At 35.3% G+C, this 22,021-nt stretch overlaps 1 protein-coding gene across 4 annotated transcripts in view; it reads right to left on the bottom strand.

The window, feature by feature from the left end:
* Positions 1–650: 650 nt before the first annotated feature.
* Ppp1r12a (protein phosphatase 1 regulatory subunit 12A) overlaps positions 651–22,021 on the bottom strand; it is a 114,806-nt gene continuing 93,435 nt past the window's right edge. For all 4 annotated transcript variants that reach the window (XM_021652989.2, XM_021652987.2, XM_021652988.2 and 1 more), the window contains 11 exons: positions 19,856–19,946; positions 18,644–18,844; positions 18,246–18,417; positions 17,532–17,653; positions 16,023–16,088; positions 12,875–12,891; positions 11,703–11,838; positions 10,981–11,085; positions 8,290–8,337; positions 5,834–5,884; positions 651–2,820 (listed from right to left, as the gene is read on the bottom strand). In XM_021652989.2, the coding sequence (XP_021508664.1) occupies positions 2,734–2,820; positions 5,834–5,884; positions 8,290–8,337; positions 10,981–11,085; positions 11,703–11,838; positions 12,875–12,891; positions 16,023–16,088; positions 17,532–17,653; positions 18,246–18,417; positions 18,644–18,844; positions 19,856–19,946 (1,096 nt within the window). In that variant the 3' untranslated portion in view covers positions 651–2,733. The remainder of the gene's footprint in view (positions 2,821–5,833; positions 5,885–8,289; positions 8,338–10,980; positions 11,086–11,702; positions 11,839–12,874; positions 12,892–16,022; positions 16,089–17,531; positions 17,654–18,245; positions 18,418–18,643; positions 18,845–19,855; positions 19,947–22,021) is intronic.

Genomic DNA, 22,021 nt, shown 5'->3' with positions numbered 1-22,021 from the left:
GTCAACACAAATACAAAGAATACTGGAAATCTAGAGAGCAGAATGTGGTACTTAGTTAAATATAGGCTTACTTCAGGTCCCCTACCCTAAAGGTCAACATGAGAAATTAAAAATGCAACTCAACCACTTAGAGCTGTGTTGGCAGACTAAACCCTGGACAAACCGAAGTTGGAAAATAATCCAATAGTAGATAGAGGGCAAATTTTAAATTTCAGTGGAATAGTATCTGAGTATATATTCTTAAGCCTGAGTTTATGGCTAAGAAAAAACAAAGTTTAGTTTTTAAACACTGCACATGTTTATAGAAATAGAATCTCATGCTTCAAAGCAACTATCTTGAATCTCAGTTACCATTATTTTTAGCCACGTGTCATAAAAAACTAGCTCTCAGATTCTGCATACAGACAGCTTTATGTAAAATACATAAACATTTGTCCAAATTGGTATACAGATTGCATAAATATGGCAGTTAAGATTGCATTTACAGATGAGCATGTACATTGCTGTGCAAATTATCACAATATTACAATTTCAAAAATTATTCAAACTGGTATCCAAGTAAAGCATTTAGTGAAAAAATATCCATGCAGAATTTAAATATCTCAGAACAAAATTTAAACTGTTTTCATTAAAAGTTCACACATTTAAAATAGTTTTATTCATTTTATTTGTATATGTCAAAATACATTTTTTTTATTTCCAAAATAGTGGGTTTTGCAACTAGTTTCATGCAGAAACAAGGTCTGCTCAGTACTACCAATAAAGTCCATATAGCACAGTAGCTGTTCAATTTTAGATACAAAGAATAAATAACCTAAATACAAAACACTAAAATATTAGAAACAGGTATTTAATCATTCTTCACAGGCATCCAAACTTCACAAATATAAACCACAGCATGCCTAACTGTTGTGCACCCAGAACACGTTGCAGTCACACAAACTTATCAATTATCTGTGTCTTTTACCTCCTCACTAGACCATGAAATACTCTGTATTCAGACCCACCATTCATACAGTTCAAATATAACCAAAAATAAATCCTCACACCTATCCTTGTACCTTTAAAATCGAGAATCCTGAGCTTGGTAGTAAGAGTATAACCTTATATCTTCATAAAACCAATCAAGAGAGAGGACTTAAAATTCTACTTACCAAAACACCCTTTCCCAACCCCAAAGTAATCTAAAATAGGCAGTAGAACACAATGACCTTTTAAAATGAAGGGGTACAAATTCACATTTAATATAGTATACAATACACTCAATAATACAGTCAGCTACTATAAGCTTTACAATGTACAATTTATTCAAATGGCTGAACTGTTCAGTGGTTAAGGAGACAGTTATGTGCCAGGAAGATGTAATATTTTTGTTATGGTTTAATGAAAATATAAAAGTTATTTGTCCAAATAAGAGCCATTTTCACTACGGACTTCGTTTTACTTTTTTTTTTTTCCCTTAAAAAAAGGCCACTGAAATGTGTAAAAATGGTCTGAACATGACGGTGGTATCAAAGCTGCTGCCTCTTCACATGGCAATAACAGTGCACTTAACATTAATCACAGATTAAGTCTGCAAAGGATTTCCTAGCACTACTTTGGCTAGCACAACAGTTTTAGACAGCACTCAGATAAATATAGGCATGTGAAATGTGAAGCAATTATCTTATGCAACTTTAGTTATGCTTTAATACTACCAAATGAAAACAAAAGTAAAAGCACTGTACAGTAGAAAAACTTGTAAAGATAGGGCTCCATAAACCGTGTAGCCTGTAAGGTCCTTATATTTCATTGTTAGCAAGCTCTGTTTAAAACACCATTATGGAGTAGCCCACTTTGCATTAGCAGACATCTGAATTAAGAAAATAGTCAAGCATGCCATATGGTGGTCTAAAAAAAAAAAATCAAAACAATACACTTATTTATATATACAGCATCACTCAGTACCTGCTAAAATGAACGTGAAGATTACAGAATCTAACATCTTATACTACAATAGAAAAACAAAAACAAAAAGTGACCAATGAAGGCAGAAGATAGAAGATCAAATCTTAATGGACTTTAAAGCATTCATATAAGAAATAAATGCATATTGCACAAACAGTGAAAGAAAATGTTCCACCGAGCAATTCAGTTCCAGGTGGGAGACAACACGACAGCCTAACACGTGACAAGAAGCGCAGAAGAGGAAAGTCTTCTGTAAATGAGAAGACTGTGAACACAGAAAGACTCTGCCACATGAAGAGTTAGAAGAAAAAAATACAAACCCAAACTCAGATATAAAGCAAACAATTTAAATATTGAGAAACTAGAAACTGTGGCACATCAAAAAAAAAAAAAAAAAAAAAAAGTTGAATAACTGTCTTCTGTGAGAGCTGGAAGTTTTTGTTGACACAAAAGTATTTATGTACAACTAAGGCTTACTGGTTAAATAGCTGAGGCATATCTGGCCTTGAACACTTTCTTTATTTGCTGGAGCTGTAAACAAGTTTTCTCAGTCATTGGAAAAAAAAATCTTCTCAGCAGCTGCTTTAACATGAAACAATGGTCTTGATAACCAAGGGGGCGGGGCCGAAAGTTAAACGAAAGGAAACTCCTAGATAAGAGGGCATTTGGCAGGGTATTGGAAAATGACAGTCTCCAAGGGTTCTTTCAGGCGTCCAGTGACTGCCAATGTGGTCCACTAGGGAACATGTGCGAGTCCTGCTGCTTTGCTTGTTTCTGTTGTTCGTGCTACTTGGAAAGTTTGCTTATAACTCTGATTAAGGCCCCATTTTCATCCTTTAGCCTCTGGTTGTCTGCTTTTAAGTCTGGTAACATCTACAAGGGGAAAAATAAATAAACATAAGAAAACAGTTCATTCACTCCAATATAAAAGGCAAACAATGTTCTTTACAAATGTTATAGTCACCACAAAACAAATGATCAAGCTTTGTCAGTTGTATGTGTCTCTAATGTCTAACACATATACCATGAAGGAAAAGCAATGCTTAGACACTAATTAGATGAGTAAATGATGGGATGAAAGTTTATCTCTCCAAATTATCAACTTGAATTCACTAGACTACTGTACTTTATGACTCACAAGCACACTGTATTAGAGCAGCCGTGAAATGAAGCCTGTTTTTGTTAGGATAGGATTGTAAAGTGAGTTCCTGTCATAGCTCCTGTCAACACCTAAATGAAGGCCTTTTGCTATTAAGCTAGATAACGCTACCACTCCAAAACCAAAACAAAACCTCGGCTTAAAAAATTTGAGGACTCACTCTGAATGATTACAATTTCTTAAAGAATCCATCTGTAGGACCCAAGTCAGATGGGCCTAATACAGTGTCTGATCCCAAAGAGGCCCTTATCAAATGAAAATAATAAACATAAATTGAGTGCTACATGTTGAAAAGAAAGCAATTTAATTCTCTGTTGCTATGCAGCCAAACTGAAGAAGGGGAAATGTAAGAAATTACAGTAACTTTCTACTAAGGGTAACTGAAACTGTATGTACTTTGGCAGGCTGACTACCAATGAAATGAAATAGTTCTTATTTAGGACATTAAAACATTTTCTGATTTTTTTTTCTTCCAGTTTTTGGAATGTCCTGTGACACCGGCACATTAGGGAGAACACAAGTGCAGCTTACAAAACTACTCATTCAAGCCCTGGCTTCTGGAAGAGTGAGCTTCACAGGGAGCCACAGTTCTCCCTGCCCTGTGCTCAGAGCCCAGAGGTGGCAAGTGAGTACCAACACTGGCTGTAGTGCAAACAATTCCCAAAGGCGGATAAAGTAGCCCAGTCTTCAGCTCGGTTCAGATGTTACTTTGTTTGTACCTCACAAAGGGCTATAAATACTAAATATATCTAAACTACTTTTAAGCGAAAAAAATTATGAATGAACTCGGCAAAGGACAGACAAGCCTTTTCATTCCTAAATCATTCCCTAGTTTTACTGCAGCTTATCAGTTACAATATACAATTAGTGACAATTTTAATGTTCTGAGAAGCCATGCATAATTAAACAGTTATGTATGTGATAGTTCTGGACACATGGTATTAATTTGTAGTTGTGAGCTTTTACAAAAACACGCTTACTAACATAAAAACACCTGCCTGGCTCTACCAAGAAGGAATGATGAAACTATAAATTATAGGCTCACAGACTGCAGCTGCCTACAGAACCCTGAGCGCTTGGCTACCACTCTGGTCAAGGCCCTATTCTCAGCCAGCAGCCTCTCATTTAGCTCCCTCAGAGGTTCATTTTGGTTTATTTGGTGCAGGTTCTGCAGGAATCAGAACATAAAGAAATAGGAATAAAAAATAAGAAAATACTCAAGAGTAAAATAAGAACATAGAGAATCACAGGAAACAAACTAAAATCAATACATAAACAAAATCCATAAAATGTTTCTACTTTTCAAAGCTACTTAAAAAATAATTGACTAATTATAAACTTATTCAGTGAAATGTTTAAAACTTGAAATTCTAATTTCATAAGCGTAATTCTGATGTGAGAGGGTATCTTTATTTCATACTAATAATTAATTATGTGATAAAGATATCTTATAAAAGACAATGTGGTAACAGTTGATAGGTAACCAATTAACTATACCATTGTGTTCCTCTGCAGTGTTCAACATCCACAACAAAAGCATATTACCACAGTGAAGCAGTGTAATACCTCCGTCTGTCAATCTCAGGTCATGAGCTCACTTCACTTAACCTGAAAGCTGAATGGAGGAGCTCTAGGACTGGATGAAGGAGCTCTAGGATAGGATGGAGGACTGGATGGAGGACCTCTAGGATGGGATGGAGGAGCTCTAAGACAGGATGGAGGACTGGATGGAGGACCTCTAGGACTGGCAAGTCCTTCACAGCTGACCTAGATCCTCAGCCTCACTGTCTCTTATTTTTAAAAGCAATTTTATCTTCTCTTGTCCCCTCTCTATAGTTTTCCTTCAAAAAAAAAAAAAAAAAAAAAAAAAAGCTGAACTACCAATGGAAATGTGTGGAACTAATAGACCTCACATCTTATACATCTTATATAAACATTTAATCTTTTTATACCCGAATATCAGAAGTACCATACAAATTGGTTAGCAATTCCAAACCCATGGTGGCCAGATGAAGTGGCGCTTGCCTTTAATCCCGCACAGGCAGACACAGGCGGATTGCTGCGAGCTCAGGGTCAGACTGGTCTCACAGTGAGTTCCAGGACAGCTGGAGCTACACAGGAGACCCTGTCTTCAAAACACTATAAACCCACGCCACACAGATGGCCCTGGTCAATCTCAGTGGGTCAGAAGGCAAAACAAACATGAATGTAAGAAGGAAGTCTGTAGGGAAAAGAGTGGGGAGCAGCTGAATTGGGGTGGGGGGAAGTGAAGTAGGAGATGGTGGGGGTGAGAGTAATCAGAATGAATTATATACAGGTAGAAAACTGTCAAAAGTAATAGAAATTATAATAAGACAATGATCTTGGGCTGGCAAGATGGCTCAGTGGGTAAAGTGCCTCCCAGCCTGATGACCAGAGTCCAATCTCCAGAACCCACATGGTGAAGGAGAGTACTGACTCCAAAGATACTGTCTGACCACAACACTCATGCATGGCATGTGTATCCACCACACAATATGAACAAAAAAATAAACAAACAGATGAAAACTCTAACAAAAGTGCACTAAGCTTGAATTACTCTTCTTGATTATTTAAACAGATTTAGGAAGAGAAGCATCATATAGAGAATGCACAGCTTGGGCCATCAGAATCAAGAACATAAGCAGTAGGACAGCAGTGTTAACAAGATTTAACTCCACAGTGTTCTCAATAGCACGGTTTACTTACTTTAAGCTCTTCTTCCATTTCAGATATTCTTCTTTCTAGGGCTCTTCGTTCCTAGATCAATTTAAGGCATCATAATTATTGAATTATATTCACATTGTATTTTATATAGTGAGCTAGTGATACTTCAGCATTAAAGATGAAATCAAGAGCAGTGAACAAAAAGATGTGATGCCAGTGCTGTGTAAAGAGCTCTCTAGAACTGGGAAACAAACTGAAGATCTTTTAAAATTACTCTTTCTTTAATGTTCTGTATTTCTAGTAGGGTGTTACATAACATATCCAAATTATTATTATTTTAGTTCAGATAAAACTTAGGGGTAGAGTAAGCCAATATTCAAGATTGAAGACTAAATAGAAAAGAACACACACACACACATACACACACACAAAGATGCAATTATACTACTGTGACAGGAGCAGAGAAGCGAGAAGCAAACATGCCTAAAATATGTGTACTTTAAAATTACCAAAGGATCCCAGAGAAACTCATTTCTCACACTCACAATGTTTACTGTGAATTAGTTATCCAATTCACTTTACAGCTTCAGCTATATAGATTTATGGTCAGAGGTTGATGCTGCGTGTAGCGTTAATGCAGTGAATTCAGGAGAGCAACTACAGCATTTATTTTAAACTCATTTCAAAGAGTGGCAGGCAAAGCCAACAGACACTATATTATCGCAGTGTACTGTTTTGCTCCCTTATATGATAAGCATTTCTAGAGTGGTAAGCGAGAAGCTAGCAGCAGTCACTGATGAGCTGTAAAATTGTTAGGTCATACCGCCCAGAAGATACTGACTCTTGCCGGTCACCTTTCAGATACAAACCATTTACATTTAGTTTAACAACACGGAAACTATGTCAATGACATTCTTTCCCAGATTAACAATCAATGTTAATATTTAGTGATGTAGTACAATTATTGTAAATGTCAATGTGTTTAGGGCATGTGCTTTTAAAAAAGGGACGGAGGGCCATTTATATTCTTATAAATACTGTTAAATTCATGTAATATTAACATGCTTAAAAATTATTATAGACAAAAATGTTACTTTATAATAAACCTTTCCTTTAGCTACGAACACAACCATAACAAATTCACATAACCACTCTATTTCTCAAAACACTAGCAAATACAGCTTCATATTTGATCCTTACAACTTTTACATACACGTACACACATACATACATACATACACACATACATACATACACTTCTTCTGGGCTGACGGGTAATACTCCCACGAACCTCAATATTACAAGGTGTCTTCAAGATTTTAAGTCAGTTATAAAGCAACACTGGAGCACTATTCCCAATCACCTGGTCCTACTAGCCTGAAGAAACTATTAATTGTTAAACTGAAAACTATACATGCAAATTGCTTAGTACAGTGTCTGCCTTACACATGGGGAATCCCAAATAAATGTTAGCACCTCTTAACATTAATCTGTAATGTCAATTAAACCGTAATCACCGAAGTGTATTAAACAGGAACACATGAGCTACTTTATAATTTATATGCATTTGACAAGCAGAAACAAGGTCAGGTGAGAAGAGAATATAAACATGTGTGTGTCACAAGGAAGGCACTATATTTGTGATTAACATATCCTTGATAAAAATCACTGATGATTTTGCTTTTTTCTTGTGGTAAAATCTGTGTACTAAGCATTGTCTTCCTAAGAAATATTCTTTAAAAGTGTTAGTGTGAAAGAAACACATATCCCACTGTTTTTCTTATGGCAACTATTTGTACTGGCATAAGACCTGATCTTAGTCGTTCTATGTGCCTTAGGGATAAAATTCAGTGTTACATATTGTAAGATATATAGCTACATGAACAATACGCAGTAATATTAAATTTAATAAAATACATGATTCTGAACTTTTAGTAACCATCAGTTACACCAATCTTTAAACACTGCCTCGAGGCAGATCTCTGTGAGTTCAAGGATAGCCTGGTCTACAAAGTGAGTCCAGGATAGCCAAGGCTGCACAGAGAAATCCTGTCTCAAAACGAACAAACATACAAACAAACAAACAAACAAATCAAAATGCCAAGGAAGAACAATGCTTTCACATCAACTGTTCCTGATATTTATTCTCTGATCTCAAGATAGGTCACAGTAACCACACCGCGTGTTCTTCTCCCCAGCCTGTAAGTCTGGCTGCTAATCAGATGTGCTGCATTTTATAGGTTTTCTTTCAACATGTAGACCATTGTTACTTTCTCAAGTTTTTAGACTGAACTTATAGGTCTATTCCTATGGCCATGGCCAGACTCCTGAGCAGTAATAATAACTGGAAAGGAGTACAAGTGAACTACCATCTCCAACAACAAAGGGTTTCCTTATTAACTACTGCTGTCTACAGAAACAAAACATTCTACTGTTGCTTATCCAAACAATACAAGGGGAAGAGGCAATGATACTGATTCAGTAAGACAGACACTCACCCTTTTCTCCATCTCCAGTAGTGACCTATCAGCAAATCTTTCTTGTCTCTGTAATAAAATTAAAAAAAAAGATGTAAATGCAATAAAGATGAGGGACACAATGTAACCCTCTACTGGTGGGTGTTATAAAAACAATCTGCAGGTGGCACAATACAGAATCAGGTGGTATAATAGGCAAATTTAAGTAAAATAACAAGAATAAAAACAAGGCATGTGTTGAAATGATAAATAAAAGTGATTTTTAAGAATGGAAAGGCCTTTATGGCTGTCACTTGCTACAGTTTCACTTTTCCATAGGAGTTTTAGTTTGAGGGTAAAAGTGAGCAACAACAACTGCATGAAAAACACCCTAGCCTTCCCTCAGATGCTCACTTTCTCTCATCAGGAACGGTTAACCTGACTGTTCAGATTCCACCACCCTAAATAAAGTCACCTTACCAACAGGTTGAATGGCTTTGTAGGAAGCAGCCAAACAGTGCCACAGTAGGATACTCAGAGACTTGTTTCTTTGGCTACAGAATCCGAATCAGAATCTGTACGTACTCATGGTTGCAGAAGAATACCTTTCTTTTCTTTCAGACCCAGACCTCCCTACCCACAAGCCCCACTCCAAAGCATTCTTCTATAACCTAGATCTATAAGCTATAAGCCAGTGACCTGAACATAAGACCATGTCCAGCCACTAACATTATCAGGCAGATCCATTCTGGAAAAGAACTATTACCAACTTTCCTCTCTTATAAAGTTTGAGAAAGAAATAGGATTAATCAGAACTAACACAACAAGAAATATTAGGTGACAAAAGGACACAGAGAAAAGGAGGGACACAGAAAAGTGAGTTCAGCAGTAGACACACAGCTTAGCTGGTTCACTGTGTATCAAGCATGACACCAGACGAACAATAAGTGTTAACTTTACTGGGAAAACATGACCAAATCCCTAGAGCTACAACAATGTTCAGTATACTTGTTATATGTTCAAAGGCTTGGTAAGTCATTTAAGCAGCCTGAAAGACATTCCAAGTTATTTCGACACCATTCTGTGAAGTGTGCTCCTGCACTACCTTCCTTTTCTGTTTATCTTCACAAGAACCCCCCTCAAAAGATTGCATCTTTTTAATATTACATGGGTCACCTGATTCTGGAATTTAGCACAGCATCTGTTGTGCATAGATAAGTGCTTTATAAAGCACCAGTAGTTCGAAATGAGAGGGGAAAAGACCTGGTAACAAGAGTTCAACACAGAAAATAAACTTTTAAGAAATAAAAGGCAGGCACAAAAACTGTCCAAAAAAGAAGCATGCAGTAGAATTCATAGATGAACAGACAATTTCAGATGAGTTCTTTCACGTTGGATTCACAGCTATTAAACAAGACTGTTTTCTTAAGAATCAGATCAATCCTCAGAGCATGTAATATATAGATTTCTGTAAAAATCTTGGAGATTTAAACTGCGTAGCCCCTAACTATTCTTTGATTAACTATTATTTTTGTTTTCTTGTTTGTTTGTTTAAAATGACAAGGAAAAGGAGGAGGAGATGTGCTTATTACTATTGCTCAGATATAGTGTTCCATGGGAAAAGACCCTGAGAAACAGTTCCAAGTTCCCAGGTAAAATAATGTGAGCTTTGTCATCTCTAAGAGAGGAAGAAATTATATAAGAGTAAACATTATCATTATCCAGCACAATAACATGAAAATGCTTTCTGACAAGTATGTGTGAGTGAGAGAGAGAGAGAGAGAGAGAGAGAAATGGTTCTAAGCCCCCAGAGATCAGAAGAGGGTGTCAGATCCCCTGGAGCTGGAGTTACAGGCAGCTGTGAGACATCTGGGTGTTAGGAACTGAGCTTGGGTCCCCAAATTAGCAGGAAACACTCTTAATTGCTGAGCCAGGCCCTCAGATAACTTTTACTTGAACAACAGGAACTATTCACAACATACACAAATATACAACATACACACATATATATGTATATATATACATATATATGAGTAAATATATATATATATATATATATATTGGTGTTTCTCTGCATGTATCTCTGTGTGCCATGTATCTGTGCGGATAGAAGAGGTCATAGGCTCCCAAGGACTGGAATTACAGTCACTGTGAGCCAGCCACCATGTAGAGCAGTGGTTCTCGACTTCCTAATGCTGACTCTTAATACAGTTCCTCATGTTGTGGTGACCTCCAATGATAAGATTATTGCTACTTCATAACTGTAATTTTGCTACTGTTATGAACTGTAATATAAATATCTGTGTTTCCTGCTGGTTTTAAGTGACTGCTATGAAAGGGTCATTTAAATCTCCCAAGGTCATGACATGCTGAGAACTCTGATGTTGAGCCTATAATATCAAACCTGAGTCCTTTGGAAGAGCAGCCGGAGCTCTTAAACACTGAGTCATTTCTGTAGCCCCCACATACTAGTTACTTTAGGTTTCAATTTTATGCATCATACACACACACACACACAAAATCTTGCAATCTTTCTATATGATTATACTGTGTTTTTATATTCCAGAATCAGTTAACTGTTACTTACATTGATTCCTTTTTATTGCTAAATAAAGCATTATAAATAATCAAACATATGTTCAGAACTAATATTACAGGAAAATTAGACATAAGCTTTTAGTTTTACTAAACACCTTGCTATCTTGAGAATAACAAAGAGAAAAAGGTACAAACCTGGGTAGCCTTTTCCAACTGCAACTTTAGATCTGTTAGTTCCATATTTGTGTCATGTAGCTGTGCCTTCAGCTTTTCATTTTCAGCTAAAATTTGTTCATAAAGCTAGAAAAGTTAATGAAGAACAGATTACCTTTGTGGCTCTCCTGAAGGGATCTCAATGACTACAATATTAAAATTAGAAAAAATTAATGTAGATGTACACTATAAAGAATGTACTGAAAATATATTCTAATTATTTAAATAAATACAATAAACACTGTTAATTATGTTGATTCCCCTTATTACTAAATAAAGCATTAAAAATAACCAAACATATATTCAGAACTAATATTAGAAGTTACTTAGAAGTAACTTGCAAGTTTGGGGCCAATCTGTGTTAAATAAATAGCAAGACTCTGTGTAAAGAACAAACAAAAAAACCAAATGAAAAGATAATGATACAAACTATATCTGTGCATACACAGACACTTCTTCCCTTCTGAACGATCCTTTGCAGTTCATCCCAACAACACAGAGACAATAGATACAAAGCCCTGGGTACTTCTCTTTTCTAAGACATGGTTCTTTCCATGTTACCTACCATTCGGAAACTAAGTTACTGCAAAATAATGATTTCTTTATAGGCCAGGTTTTCAGAATAGTATTAAAATATAAATAGCACATACACACAATGCAAAGAAAACAAAACAAAACAAAAAAAACCTAAATAACCCAAATACCTTTTTGAAGTCAGTTGAGTCATCCTTTTCTAGCCTGCTACTATAAGGTTTTCTTTCTTCTAAGTAACTGTATGAACCAGAGCGACCCAGCAAGGAATCATACCGATCACTTGATGATGTGGAACTGCTGTCATACCTTCAAAAGATGAGTTGAAAACAGAAACGTTATTACAGGCTTTTACAAATTCTGTTAGTATACACTAATTATGTATCACCTTTATGTTTCCAGGTACTAAGTAATAGTTTCCTTAAGTTATCAATTTTTGGGACACTTAAATGGAAAGTTATAGTCAAAGCCAGTTTCATATTATGCCAAATTCTTTAAATTTTTAAAATAACCATTTCATATTTTATCATGTTACAACAGTTTATAAGTTTGCTATTTGGTTATGAATTCAGATTATCTTTTCTGATAAATGAAATTGTTTTACATTTCAGTTCAACAGAATCATCAGTATATAAAATTTATTCTTAGTTCAACAAGGACTTTGGTCACAAGCTGTGGGCAATGGAAATGGATCAAAATTACAATCAAAGATAGTGATTTTGAGCTAGATGACGTGAAAAAAATATCTGTACTCATTCATTTTCTTTTAAAAGAGAAGATATTGAATACTTAATTCAATACATGTCCTGGGTATGGCTTTTTACCAATTTCTGATATTAATAATGAGATAGTTAATGTTGAAATAACTTAGGAAACATGGGGAAAGCCTAACAAAAATTAACACTACTGTAGAGATTTGGGAAAATTCTTTTTTCATAGTAACTTACATGACCAATGAGTTAAAAGTGATACCATACCCATTAACACAGAAAACTACTAATAGTGATTAGGTCATCTTAATTTTTAAAAAATTATGTATTTTCAAAAATTGTTTATTTTGTGCATGTGTGTACTTGCCATAATATGCATGCATGCACAAGTCAGAGGACAACTTGAGAGAGCTGTTTCTCCCCTTCCACTGTGTGGGTCCCATGGACTGATTTAGGTCATTAGGCAGCAAGCCCCTTACTTGCTGAGCCATCCCACTAGTCTAGGTCATCTACAGTTTTACAGATTTTTACTACCCATTTCATTCTATAAATCTTCAAAGTGCATAAACATCCAGCAACACATTCTTTAAAGGTAAAAATGAGAAAATAATATCAGGAAAAAAAATTAAACATACCTAGAAACAGAATCCGTCTAGAAGGTAAAAACAAAAACCAAAAAAGCACATTAAATTTTATTCATTCATTAAACTATTAATTGAAATTAATGAAGACAATCTAATGTAACAATGATTTCACACTGTAAATAAACTTATTCATAATTCACTTTCTTTTTAGTATGGTCATTTTAAGGGAAATTGTAAAACACAGGATCACTGTATATTTTTGCATGAATAAAACCATACAATTTCATCTGGAAACATTTCCTGTTGAGTTCCTGTACAACTGAGCACACATTATTTTTTAAATAGAAGAAAAGTAAGGTCTTATCACTCAGCAGGAAAAAGTGAAGTTAGTACCATCTTACTTTGTGACACTTCAGAACAACCACTTTCCTCATTCTTATTTTTAAAGACATTAATGTGAGGCAACCAAATGGACATCAAGTTTTCTATAGAATAGTATATATACAATGCATTTAAAATTCTAAACACCTAGCTTTATGTTTTTTTTAAAGACTTAGCAATTAAGCCATAAGAAATGTTTATTTCCAAAAAAAAAAAAAAGAAATGTTTATTTCCATCATGTAACATACTACATTGAAGTTCCTATAACTCTTCTTATATGAAATGACAACTGGTAAAAATAATCTTAATTGGAATTGTACTGGCTAGCAGCACCCCTCCATGGCCTCTACATTAGCTACTGCCTCCAGGGCCCTGCCCAGTCTGCGTTCCTGTCCTGATTTCCTTTGGTGACTGAATATCAATGTGGAAGTGTAAGCCAAATAAACCCTTTCTCAACTTGTTTTTTGGTAATGGTGTTTTGCTGCAGAAATAGAAATCTTAATCAAAACAGGGATGAATATACATTTTTTTTGGGGGGGAGATTAGTTTTTCTCTTCTATCACTTAACTTACAATTTTCTGTAAAATAACTTCAAAATTGGTTTCTTAAGACTCTTTAATTTATTTGCAATTTTTACATGTTCTAAAATTACTGTGTTCCATTAGAACTGTTAAATCTTTTTCAGCACTAAAAATGGTTTACTAAAGCCTGCTCAAATTTCTTTTGCAAAATTAATTTTGCCCTTGTTCCCAGTACTTAATATGTTTATTTTATTGACTTAAGTCTTCAGTTTTAAAGATTTAATATGTAAAGGTATTAAATTATATAAAATATTCAGACAAATAAAGTATGTTCATGTAAATAATATGTTATTTTTAGTTTGTTCACAGACTCTAGCAGTTAGAAACTGCTCAAATTCTACTTGTCTTTAAAAATCATGGTGTTACCATTATTTTTTCTTTTTCTTAATTAAATTTTTATTTTTTTACATTAACTACATTTTATTCGCTTTGTATCCCAGCCGTATCACCTTCCCTTATTCCCTCCCAATCCCACTCTCTGTCCCTTATCTCCTCCCTGCTCCTTGTCCTCCTCCCCTTCCATCTGACTCTAGCTTATTTTTTAAGCTAAACTGTGACCCACAAACTCCATAAAAATTTACTTTGTAAATAATTTTTAACTTAAAAAATTAAATTATATATAGTAGTAGTGTTAGGTATGTCCATGAGATCCAACAGGCAACCAATCACCTTTCTCTTCCTATCTCCTCCCAGTCCTGGTAAGCACAATCTGACTTTCTGTTCTGTGAGTCTGACATTGTTAGATACCTGAATAAATGGAACCATACAGTATTTGTCTTTCTCTGTCTTGCTTACTGTATTTAGCATGCCCTTGCTCCCTATTTAAATTTTTTTTCAAAATAAAAATATCCTTTCCATTTTTTGAATAATATATTCACATGTCTCTAGTATATAGATTTCTATGCTTTCCCAGCCATTAATCTAATCCCTAGACAATAACTGTTAACAATTCTGCACATAACATTCATAAAATACAAATAATACAAACATTTGCACATGCATTTAGTTTATCTATTTTCAATGTTTTCTTTTACAAATAATGTTATAATGTATTCTCTAAAGATTTATTTTTATACACGTCATTTACATCCTTGGGATAAATATCTAGAAGTGGAAATAATAAGCTTAAAAACCTGAACATTTCCTTAAGGCTTCTGATATGTATTTTTAAATTAAAGTTTGATGATGATGATGACGACGATAATGATACTGTACGATTGTGTGGGGCGGCTACATGAGGATAAACAAGGGAGCTGGTTCTCTGCTTCCATGCTGTGGGTTCTAAGGATCAAACTTAGGTCACCAGGCCCACGTGGAAAGCGAGTTTACCTGTTGAACTTCTCAACTCAGTTCTAATTTACTCATTGTGTTGGCTGTCTACCTACTTACCTAAAGATCAAAAGTATCTTTTGAGGAAAAAATAGGTCTTTTTGGACCTACAAGCATATAGGTAAGCAGTTGTTATTTTATATTTCATCACACTCTTGATAGCTTAAGGAAAAGCAACAGCTCTCTAGAAAGGAACTCCACACCAGAAATGAAAATGACATTAACATGGCTGGAATAAAAAGCTATAAAGGGCTAATTCCACCACAAAGATCAATTATTGTGTGACTACAGCCATCAAGTATTTTACTATTCTGGACAGCCAGCAGGGAATGAGAGGAAGTCCAAAAGCAGGGAGGGAGAAGACACTCCAACTATACTGATGGGAGGTCTCTCTTCAGGTGTTCCTTGACTATGGAGTGTGATTTAAGGTATGATTAATAACAAAATCTTTTGTAGAATCAATTCTAACATATGAAAAGAGAGTCAGAGGTGGACTTTCTTTAGATCACAACTTTGCCAACTTCAGTGATAAAACATAAGCCTATGACTTCCAGATTTCTGCCATTTCTGAGTACTTTTCAGGTATTTTTCTTTGGTCAAGTATACTTTTATACTTCTTTAATTTTACTTGTTCATTCCTTTCTTTTTCACTTGTTCAACTCCGAAGTTTAAGTTTTCTGATGATTGCTGCACATCAATAAAACTCCCTCCCTTCTATCACCTCTAAAATTTCTCTCTGTCTTATTAAAGTCACCCAAACCTAAACCAAGCCACAATTGACACTACTCGCAGCTTTCTAAGCACACTATCTGCAGGAACAGCACACGTTAATTATCTTGAATGAACAAACCCAGTTGAGCAGTTAAAATCCAACCCTTAGAATTACACGCTGTGCAGATGTCGCTTACCTGCGTCTCCTTCTTGTGGGAGCCTTCTTCTGTGTCTGACTGCCGCTCTTGCTCATTTTCATCACTCTAAAGCACATTGTCAAATTGTTACAAAAACAGACACACATATCTAACACCTTTAGACTTTTTGAATTAAAATTTTTTTTCTGTGCAAAAATACAGCATGAAACTTTTATGTATGTTCAAACTTTTCTATATTAAATTTTTAAATTACTGCCTTCATGTATCATAATAGCTCCTTGTATATCTTAAATTGCATATATCAATATTATTTGTACTGCCATGGAATCACACTGTTAATAAAGACTAAAATGAAGATAACTAAGTCTCTGGAATTAAAAGATAGTTTTAAGAAAAAGTTGACTGTGACATGTTTTGGTGAAACCAAAAATAAAAATTCTGAAAAGATATATTAAAAAAAATTCTAAGAAGAAAGCTTCCTCCCTTTAACAGGTGGACTTTTAGGCTCACACCATTAAATGTAGGGGGGACATATGGAGCCATGTGGGTTAGTTCAACAGCTGGATAACCTTCTCTGTTTTTTCAATGGAAGAATGTAAACAATGTAGAAATTAAAATTTTTTTTAGAGCAAGGAAAGTAAATATACTGCTACATATAACAGCACAGATGTACTTCAAAAACAAAATAAGAGTTATATTCTAATGCTCTTACATTTGAAAACCAGGATGATAAAAGATTGAGAGAAAATATAGGGACTTTATATTGCCATTTTTATGCTGTCACCAAGCTGTACATTTAATAATTATGTGTCTGGATAAATATACTTTAATAAAAAGTGTTTTTTGGACTTGAGGTCGTATGTCACTCAAAAAGCATTTGCTTGTACGAGGTCCCAATCTGATCCTCAGCTTTGAATAGAAATTACTAAAAAATGTTTGTTAGAAATGGAAAAAATACCAAGAGGTTACATTTAAAATCTTTTTGCTTCCATAAATTACATGTTTTATTAAAATATGAATGTTTTCACATTAACAGTGCTACTCCACATTTCTTCCATTTGCTAATAAATAGCAACATTAGGCTTGTAATTGGGGATCTAGCAAAAGAAATTTACTTGTGGTATTGGAAACTGAACCTTTGCACATGCTTTGTACATGCTTGGAATGTGATGCAACCCTAGCCTACAACCCGAGGTTGACCAACTTCCCTTTTCAAAGGACTGTTGTAATCTAGCATCGCTTGAAGGAAAACTGATTCTTTTAGGTACAATTATAATGTGCAAGTCAAATTAAATGTACAACATGTAAATTATCTTTCTTTGAAGAAAGGGACTATTTAGCATTTTAAAATAATGTATATACCATAACCAATAGCCATTATAATTATCCCAAAATTGGAACAGAACTCCTTGTGATCGTGTTCATAAAGCAGTTTAAAATTTAGTAAATGGGCTGATGATTTAAAACATATATACTCTCAGGGACATAAGAAATTATGAGCACTTCTGGCAGGTAAATATACTATCAAGTGTTTTAACAGGTACTCACATCTTGTGTCCAGAAGGAAACTCCAGTGGACCGTCTTTTTTCTCTAGGTCGCCTTCGTTCTCTGATTGACTTAGGCTGTGATTTATCTTCACCTTCTTTCTCCTCTTCTTTTTTCTCTCCCTCTGTTATGGATTATATAAACCCCATGAAATTTATCCTCACAATGTCTTCACAAGCATATGTCAAAACAATTGTAGTCCTGGCTAGATGCTTGCTTTGGTGTACAAACACAACTGCTGCCGGGGGCCCACATGGTAGAAGGAAAGAATATATTCTGACAAGTTGTGCTCTGACCTCCACAGGTCACCACCAGACTCACGCATACTCTTACCCAGCACATACAAAACAAATACATGGAAAAAAAACCAGAGTTCAATTCTAGGTTTGCCTCTTCTGTGAAGCTTACATTTAGCCAATTAAAAATATTTTTTTTGCCTTTACCAATACTCCTGTATATTTGGTTTAAACACCCATTTCAATCTCCCATATCCATTTTTAAGAATCACAAGAACAAATTCTCTCTATATAATATAAACATCTTAATGTTAAGATCTGTGTTTCTTCTCTGCAAATGGCTTCTGTACTATAAGCATATTAAGAGCCTGTAACTGGGTTTGTTCCTGCTCAGTAAATCAGTGTAAGATGTTCTTTGGTTGCACTACCAATTAGGGAAACATAGCTCAAAGGATTACTTGAAATTACCTGATTTCTTACCTCTTTCATTTTCTTTTGTTACTCCCCGGGAGTAGGCAGAAGTTATCCCTACAAGACTATTTGGCCTGTTTAGTTGGCTTGAAGCATAGAGTGAACTGCTTATAGTAGAGAGTGAAGAGGACGATGGAGTGGTTGAACTTGATGTTGACACTGGTCTGTAACGTGCATATGTCTGTGAAACATTAAAATCAAAACCCATTTTAAATCTTGAATACAGTAAAGATATACAAGACACAAAACTAATTTCAAAGAACAAGTACTATTCTAATGCTAAAGCCATTCGATTCCAGTCCAAGTCTCCACGTGTTTCATACACTGTTTATTAGGCCATACATAGAGCATACTCAGGACTGTAAGAACCACATACCATGACTCAGCTGTGCTGCCCACAGTATTACCTCATCGTATGTTCTGGAATATTTTTGTTTATATTCGTCTTCTCTAGATGTTTCTGACTCCTTCTTTTCTTCTTGTTTCTCTTTATCCTGTTTTTCTTTTTCCTCTTTTTCTTTCTCTTCATTTTCTTGTTCTCTGGTTCTTGTAGAACGACTTCTTCCTATTGTTTTTTCAGCTTCTTGAAGATCAGTCAGTGTTACCCCCTGCACACCAAAAAGGCACAAATTGTGAGACACATTAACTCTCATTTAAAAAGAACACTTTACAAGCTAATACATCAAATACAAACATAATTTTTACACAGCAAATCACATTCATTTTATGAATAAAAACAATGATAGGAACTGGGAAAGTTATAACTATAGATAAGAAACTGTCTATATTAATAAACTAACAAAATATTAAGAAAAATGGAAAAATCTTAATAAATGTTTCTAATTTGAGAAGAGGAAGAGCAATCGATATAATATACTATAGGAACTCATTTTCACACATTAACTGGAGAGTTGACAAAATTTTCAAAAAGTAAGTAATGCTTTCAGGTTAGACCCATGAAAACCAGTTAGATGGGAAAAGTTAGAATCATAGTTAGAATGAGTTGGAAGTGAGACAGTAACTATCCTGAGAGGTAATGTTCTTATATTTGCCTGTTTGCGGTTTTCTATATTGAACACTAGGCCTATTCTTCATTCCTTCACCTCTATGTATGCATAAAACTTTCATAATTATAAAGTATCATATGGCTGGGAAGAGGGTGGTGCACACCTTTAATCCCAGCATTCAGGAGGCTGAGGCCGGGAGGATCTCCAAGTTCGAGGCCAGGTTGGTCTACAGCGTGAGTTCCAGGACAATCAGGGCTACACCAAGAAACCTTGTCTCAAAAAAACCAACAAACCAAAACAAACCAAAAAAACCCAAAACAAAACAAAACAAAAAACCAAAATAAAGGCATCATATAATTAATTCATTTTAACACTTATAAATACTCTGCCAAAAACCAAACTAGAAATAGGGGATTAAAAAACAACACTCAAAGGGACAAAGGATACTATTAATTAGATGTAATGGGATACCAAAAGCGTAACTTTATATACAAAAGCTATGGAAGATTACCACAACCTTTATCTCTTCTGATCTATTCACACAGCAAGTGAAAACGAAAATGTCATTATTAAGTATGTACTTGTTCTCTTTATTATACACATTAGGTATACCTGTGTTGACCTTCTAGACTGCCTTGCTTGTCTTGATCTTGCTTTTCTTTGGGATTCAGACTCTTCATCCCTAACAGGAGTGAGGTATGACCTATAGTAATAAATAAAAGTTGTTAGCTGGAGGTTCAATATTTATGAATAGAAATATTTATCAATGTTTGCAATTAAAACAAGCTAGCACAGTGTTTAATGGGTTAAAAAAATCTTTATAAAATGTCTATACCTGCTTTGAAATTTATTAAATAAAACATGACCATTCTTCTTATTTAATTTTATGTGTATGGGTACTTTACCTGCATATATGTCTGTACTACTTGCCTACCTGATCCCACAAAGACCATGGGTTTTCCTTGGAACTAGAGTTACAGACGGCTATGAACCACTATGTGGGTGCTGGGAACTGAATCTGGCCCTCTGGAAGCACTGAGTAAGCTCTTTAGCCCATGATCATTTCTTTCTAAACAGGAACCAATTAAACTTAATATAACATTTCTTCCTTGCTATATTTAATGGTCTTAATTTAAAAAATAATGTAACTTCATTAAAAAAAAAGAAACCAGAGAACTAATGATTTTAATGTTTTGTTCTATCTGAAAGAGATAAAGACACATAGCATCTCATTAGCAAGAGGCCAATTCACAGGATTAGAGAGGGTGAAGCTAACTTCTACCAAGAAACAACTCATTTCATGTAACTTTTCTATTATCCCATAAATCTACTTATTAGTACTGTACATTTAATAGATCACATCCTATTATTTTTTTACTATATAAAAAAGGGAAGGGAAGGGGCAGTAAGCAGTGGCACACACCCACATTCAGAAGTAGAGGTAGAGGCAGGGGGATCTCTGTGAGTTTGAGGCCAGTCTGGTCTACAGCCAGGGCTACATAAAGAAACACTGTCTCAAAATACCAAGTCAAATCAAACCAAACAAACAAGGGCAGGAGGGAGGGTTTTAGCTTTTCTATACCTAAAATATTTTTAAGTACATCTTCCTTTCCAAACATGACTCCAAATTCCTTAAATGTTCCCTTTTGGCCTGTTTTTGTTTGCTTTTAACAGTCTTAGATGACACATGAAGATGTCTAACTTAAAGTCTCTACAGTAAATGTCAGAACATTTGTATTGCTATGGAGACACTGAGGACAAATCATATTCTTGTTCACATTCTGATCAAGAACTGAATAATAACAAAAGGAGATGAAGATTTGCCTCTAGTAGCCAATATTACTTGGAGAGTTCAATCATAAACACTATTTAGCACTGAACTCACCTTTGACTGAACACATTACAGAATCCTCTATTTTCTATGTGAAGTTTAGTGCATCCCATTGCTCTAAAACCCAGTTAATGGTCTGGTCAGTTTTCCTTATGCAAACGCTACTCTTCCAAAGGGCTTTGTCAGTGTTAGCACTCACTCTGCTCTGTGACCCAACACTGCTCACTAAAGCACAGTGAGCTTCAGAGTCCATTACTGGCTTTATGCCATTTGTATTTCTTACACAAGCCCTCCAAACTCCAGGGAACCTAGTAGCACACATCCACACTCCCTACAATCATCGACAGTTACTGTTTCTGAAGGCTACTAAGACTGGATTATATAGGATTGGCTGTTCTCAATATCTGCTTCCTTAGATAACTGGCAGATGACGAATTTCTCATCAGTGGCCTCAATCTCAGCAGTTAGGTAAAATGCAATGGTTTGAAACAGGGTGAAGACTGGTTTATATGTCCTCTATGGTTTCAGCAACTGAGAGCAACTGACTCAGGAAAGTTCAAAAACGGTATTTTTTCCTTCAGTGAGACACTTAGCAAATTTACAGACAAGAAAAATTATACTATAGCAATGATCTCATTCATCTTAAGCTTTTTTTTTTTAATGGTCTCAGTGTTAGCTAGTTATGTCAACTTGACACATCAGTCATTTGGGGAGGGAACCTCAACTGAGAACACCCAAACAAGATGTGGCTGTGGGCAAGCCCGTGGTACATTTTCTCCATTAATGATTCATGTGAGATGCCAAGCTCACTGTAGGTGGTGGTCCTGGGTGCTGTGAGAAAGCAAGCCAGTAAACAGCATTCCTCCATGACCCCTCTATTAGCTGCTGTTCCAGGTTCCTAGCCCAAGTTCCTGCCCTAACTGCCTTAGACAGTAGACTACAAGCTG

The sequence above is a fragment of the Meriones unguiculatus genome, chromosome 2 (assembly GCF_030254825.1).
Source record: "Meriones unguiculatus strain TT.TT164.6M chromosome 2, Bangor_MerUng_6.1, whole genome shotgun sequence".
In the NCBI taxonomy this organism is placed as follows: Eukaryota; Metazoa; Chordata; class Mammalia; order Rodentia; family Muridae; genus Meriones; species Meriones unguiculatus.
Note: the sequence above shows the minus strand (reverse complement) of the source record. Positions and strands in the feature narration are given on the sequence as shown.